Source organism: Tenrec ecaudatus, chromosome 14 (assembly GCF_050624435.1).
Source record: "Tenrec ecaudatus isolate mTenEca1 chromosome 14, mTenEca1.hap1, whole genome shotgun sequence".
NCBI classification, from domain to species: Eukaryota; Metazoa; Chordata; class Mammalia; order Afrosoricida; family Tenrecidae; genus Tenrec; species Tenrec ecaudatus.
Genome location: NC_134543.1, coordinates 58955484 through 58961483, shown reverse-complemented (window position 1 = coordinate 58961483; position 6000 = coordinate 58955484). Strand labels below are relative to the sequence as shown.

General features: G+C 35.7%; 1 protein-coding gene across 1 annotated transcript in view; it reads right to left on the bottom strand.

The window, feature by feature from the left end:
- Positions 1 to 680: 680 nt before the first annotated feature.
- Positions 681 to 6000, bottom strand: part of MDGA2 (MAM domain containing glycosylphosphatidylinositol anchor 2) — a 1044700-nt gene continuing 1039380 nt past the window's right edge. Inside the window, exon 17 of the mRNA XM_075531139.1 lies at positions 681 to 4829. Coding sequence (XP_075387254.1) covers positions 4741 to 4829 — 89 coding nt within the window. The 3' untranslated portion in view covers positions 681 to 4740. The remainder of the gene's footprint in view (positions 4830 to 6000) is intronic.

Below are 6000 nucleotides of genomic sequence, written 5' to 3'. Positions count from 1 at the left end.
ATATTTTATATTGAAATTTCAAGTCATAGCATCTTGTTCTTTCCATGTATAATAACATACATATACATTATGATTATCCACTAAAGAACTTTCTGTAGCTGATTTGAAAATGTTCTCATCATTCTGCAGTAGCTTTTCTCATAAGCTGAAGTAGAAAATGCCAGACACATTGCTTTTGAAAAGTAAGCATTAAGAAAACTAATTAAACAGGTTCGTCACAAAGGGAGCATTGTAGGAAAGGAACTAGTTTGGGATTGAACCCTATGATTTTATTGTTTTCACAGAAAATGCAATAACTCCTCGTTGACATCAACTACCCAGTTGCAAGAAGAGTATACTTTCTGCCTGTGGAGACACCGATGAAGCAATTCGAAGTAGTCATCAACCAGGAAGCGAATGTACTAGGGGTAAACTTTTTCATTTTAAATATCTGTTGAATGGCCCTGATCTTTGAAAGGCACATTAAAAAAAATTTTAGGATGAAGAATGCTCATTCAAAAGAATCCTTTTATCACAGATTATTCTGCCACCATCTTTCAATCACCAATTAGAGCAAACAAATAATAATCGATCATGAAAAATATCATAGGCAATTCCATACAGTCTTAAGTACAGACTAAATTAATTCATTGTTCTTAAAATTACACATTTTATTGACAGATAAGTTATTATAAAGTCTTTAAAATAAAAATCCATGTTTGGTGAAAAGTTAGTACAGTTGTAATTCATATTGTATCATCTTTTAAAATATAAAAGTCGATGGTATTGTTTTATGTAACATGATGTAACGTTCTAGCTAGATTGTAATTCTGATTATTATAATGACCATAATTCATTGCCATGCCAAAATTGATTCTGTGATACATATGAAATGAAATATTACTAGGTTTATTCTATTGCATGACATTTTGGTATACCATGCATCTTTGAACTCTCTCAATGCAAATTTAATGACAGACCAATCTTCTGACCTATTAAGGACTGTGAGACACTGGAACCAGGAAACATTTTAAATCAGTGATACAGAGTATATTGCAATTCATGATTGAACAAAAAAATAAATAATAGGAAAAACTAAAAGAACCAAAAGCAAAGAAAAACAAAACAAAAAAGCAGGGCTAGAGGTGTAAGAGAAGATTCAGTAGCAGAGAGAGAGAGAATAAAAGACTTAATTTGAAAATACTGCATAGTCAATGAGTATTTCTTATAAATCCTATAAATGTGATTGGAAGCTTTCCCTCACTTTTGGGTCCATTGAAAAGTAGTAATATTAGACATTAGTGGCACTTCTGGCTACTTTAGTGAATCTTGTCCTATCTAAGATGCATTATTATTTTATGGGTAACTATACAGAAATGCTGCCAATTACAATTAAAGTAGGTCTTGACCGTAGGTTGCATCCCCGTTGCAGAGGCTAGAATGTGGCAAATCAAGCATCTTAGAACTGATGGAAATGGAGCGTGACCCTAATTAACTAGGATCAAGTACTGATACTAGGAGAGTACGCGATAAAATCGTTCTCCCAGAGCATTACAAGTTTCATTGTGTGATGCTTTCCTACATATAAACAGGATTATAGCTTAAATATGTTAGCGAAAAGGTGAAGGGGAATATGCTGGTCCTCCCAATTAATCATAAATAAACAAAATTAATTAGGAAAAAGAAAACAGTTCATAACAGAAGGATGCTTTAAAAGATGTCATGACTATTAATATTAAAGATGTTACTGAACACATTTTACATTTCATGTATCCTCACCTTTTAAAAGTCCCTGCATTTTATCCATTTACTTTACGTTAAAGCCCCTGAATATTTGAATTGAAGTGAAAAGTCTTAATTCTAATTGCGTGTTGGTTTGCACAAGAATCCACACCCACTGGAGATGTACGTGTTTGTTTATTATCATTTTGGTAAAGCAGCTGCTTTGCCCACCTTCTTCTAATTGCCTCTTTGTTCTTCACATTCATCGGCGCTTTTGCAAATATCTAATCAAAGTTACTCTTTGAAGTTCCAGCCAGTTCTCATGAACTCCGGAAGCAGTGTGTGTTCTTACTACGTGTAAGCTTAAGGAAACACTTTAATGCTTTATGAGGGATTACTAGTAGAATAGAATCTTTCATTGATAGCAATTTCTTTAGGAAATTATTTAGGAGAAAAGGGGACTTGGTTGTTTTCCTGGAAAGTCGACAAATGTACCTTCAATATTCTGAGAATAGATATTGTAGTTTCTTACAATAGTCTCACTTATGAGTGAAGACCCAAAAAGGTGGAGAGGAGGAGAGAGATAGCAGAGAGGCAATGAGTTAAGCCTCTTCCTAGATCTCAAGTATTGTTATTGGTATTCTCAGCGTGGAAAGGGCAGACAATCAATTGATTATTGGTGGCCCACTACTATGAAATATTGGAGAGAATGGTTACTTGCCACACATAATGCATCAAGGTAAAGGGAGCTGTAACAAATGTTAAGCTAACTGACCCAGAGAGCATTTCCTTGAATCTCTTTTGTTTAATTTAACAGTTGGGCAACTTGTATATTTTGAAAAATCTTCAGTTGTGTAATTCGTTCAACTGTTATGAAACTCATTCCTCTGTTCTTTTTAAAAGAAGTTAGTTTAACTCAGTTCTGTTAGTACCTAGTTTTTCAGGCTGGTCCCTCTCCTTAAGTGACTATAAAAGTACACATTACATTCCAAGTAAATATTTACTTCATATTTTATCTTCAAAAGTGTAACATTGTGGATCCTCATCACAATATGGAAGGCTACGTCTGGACTTCGTACTAGAATTTCTTTGTGCAAACATCCAGGTGTGTGAAGCACTGACGGTTTTCCCATGGTAACAAAAACAATACATTGTACAACTGCCCTCAGTTTGGTCGTAAGAGAAAATTGCTCAACAAACACGCACATCAGACCTTACCTGGAAAGAGGCTTTATTGAACATTGCTGTAAAATCACCTTTTATGTTGAATTATTGATTTTGCACAAACATTTCTACAGAATTAAAAAAAATCAAGCCTTGTCATTTTCCACTACATTTTGTTGTGCTTTTTATATTAATAATTGCAAATGTTCTAATTTAATACTTATATCCAAATTACTTGCATAATCATTTTTTTAATCCTGGGGTGTTGAGAGAACATAATAATATTCTTCATTAGACAAAAGTCTTTTTAAATGAAGTTAAAAGCTGAGATAATTTAAGGAAAAAGGTCTTCAAATTTTCATAACCAACAGGTTTAAGTGAAATTTACAATGCATTGGAAAACTGGCTGGTTAAAGGTATGGTTTGTCCTCAGGTAGCTCAAAATCGTTTTTACAGGTTTTTGTTTTTTTGTAAAAGTGTTTTTTTATCTTGTTAGAATAATAAAATAATATTTCACAATTTGCACAGAGTCTGACTAAAGGGCAGAGGCATATTAATTACCCTCAGTGTTTCCAATAAAGCCAGCATTGTCAGGCCCAGTCCTGCTGTCGAGTTTGTATGCACTGAACCGCAAAGATTTTCGTGTCTCCTCTAAAACTAGAGCCAATTTCATTTCAAATGGAGGTTAGAGGAAGAAATCACTTTTGTGTTTTACCACCTTCCGGGCTACGCATTAGCTTAACAACCTTTTGCTCTGGTTGACCCATTGAATAACCTGGAAGGAAAAATGTTGCTCCCACGTCTGGTCTCAATGGAAGTTATGTTTTTAATGGACAGTAAGCTGAGAGGCCATGGCTGGCTGGAAGGATGAACCACAAAGATCTTGTCTGCATGGGCTTACGCAACAGCTTCGGTCTTTTGTTCTTCAGAAGCGGCGGCTTTGTTGTCTTGCCTGTCATTTGCACATGGAGGCTCTGTAGTTTGTTTAGAAAATAGTTTTGCACAAACCACTCTCAGCAGTGCAAGCTTCTGAGTTGAAAATTAGTCAGGCTTGTTTCATTGAAGGCACTTGGTTTCCATGGCAACTTGGAAAAGATGGTGGTTTGGTTTCTTCATCGATCGGATGACTTAGTTTGGGTGTTCAAGTGGCCGCAAGCAAACTCCGAAAAGCCTGTGTCCTAAGTAAGCCCAGGTTTCCCCCCTGGATCACAGTGCATGCGCGAGGAGACAGATCGCGGTTCCTAGCTTAGCCAGGGGAGGAAGAAGCAGGAGAAAGGAAGGTTAAGGTGGCAGGGGGTCGGGAGGGGAGGAGGACACGCTGCTTTAAATAATTCTGAGTTCAGCTTATTTTCAAGGAGTGGGTAACAGCAAAAGGTAAAAGGGCCTACATTTATTTAATTCTCTGCGTAGAACCTTCTGGAAAGGAAACTAAACGCCAGCTCTTCACGTACCCTGTTTACAGTGAGGTTTTTGTTGGCAGGCCATTAGGTTTCCATGGTAACAAGCAAACTATTCATTTGAAACAAAACCAGCCATGACTTTGTGCTTTGACAAGGATTTCTATAGCTCTTTTTTTTTTTTTCTCCAGAGTTCAACCAGATGATGCTGCAATCTTTTTTTAGCCACCAAAGCACCTGAAGATCTCTTCTCTACTCAGGTCAACATGATTTTTTTAATGCAGTTTGGAATAAGTTATACTTCCATGATGTCTTTTTAATCCCCAGTGCTTAAAAAATTTTGTTCCTATTATTTTATTTTTGAGTCAGTAGTCAGTGGAGGAATCTTTGGTAGTTTGTTTTGTCAATGTCCGTTTACAAAGACTCTTTCTTCATGCCCGTGCCTGGTGAATCTGTTATAGCCTCTGCCAGAATAAGGTCACCTTTGAGGACTTAAGATGGAGAGGAGGACGAAGACTGGAAAAAGCCATATGTGTGCTAAAATCCCAACAGCACCGTCCACGGAATCTAAAGATGAGTGAATGCACACAGAAGAGAGAGAGAGAGAATAAACATCCCAGACAACTCAAAAAGAGACATAGATATTGAAGACACTTTTAGAAAACTTTATTGCTAAGTAAAAAGAAAAATAACTTGACTATATGATTGGCTATTTAATAAACATATTTGAAGATTGTAAGCTGATATACTATGCTAAGGAAAGTTGCTAGAAAAGAAAAACCTTGTTTAAGTCTATGGTTCACTTCAACCTTAGAGTGCTTCTAAATACATTCAAGCATGCACATGATTTATAAAAATTGTTAAAGTTCAGCTTCTGCATTTTTTTAAGTTGCCAAAAGGTTTAACCTTGAGGATTGGGAAGAAGCCTGCTTGAGACGAAGACTGGGGACTGCTCCTTAGGGTGGAGCTATGAATGACTGCCACCAGTGGATTATTCAAGCTGAGATCAGAACACTTGTTAGGAATTAAAAAACAATTCTCTCTTTAGCATGACTTAGAAGAAATGCCATGAAGCTCAGAAATCTCTTGCATGCTTCTGCGTTGAGATTTTAGTCGAGTTGGCGTCTGTGTTACAGCTTCACGCCCAAGAGCATCCTGGCAGTGTACGACTGACTTAGGAGAACAGATAAAGGCATCCTCAGTCATTTGATCACAAGGTGATCGAATCACAAGGTGGCTTAAATCACAAGGTGGTTCTCACTTAGGAGAGAATTGAACTCTGAAAATATGACATAGAATCTCGGATTTGGAATCTGCACAGTTGTAGGATGATGTATAATAAGAAAATAACCTTAATATTCATCAAATACCACTCATCAAAATTCACTTGTTAAAGATGTCGTTAAACATATTGATAAAATGTAACAGAATATGTCCCCATATAATACAGAATAATTCAATTTAATTAATATGTGTTGATGTATCCTATTTAAAAGGTACATATTTCTCCATCTTTATTAATTTAAGGATAGAAAATTAATTTTGAATAAGTTAGACTAAGTTAAATATATGAAATATTCAATTGCATGATAATATAGTCTTACTGTGTTTGTAGTAAATCCTTAATGGGTACTCCCACTTACTACTCAGATTTATCCTCTAATTAATGAATTGTGTAGTGTGTTTTACTCTTTTACAGGTTTAATTAAATGGAATTGAATTGGTAATATCTTCAGAT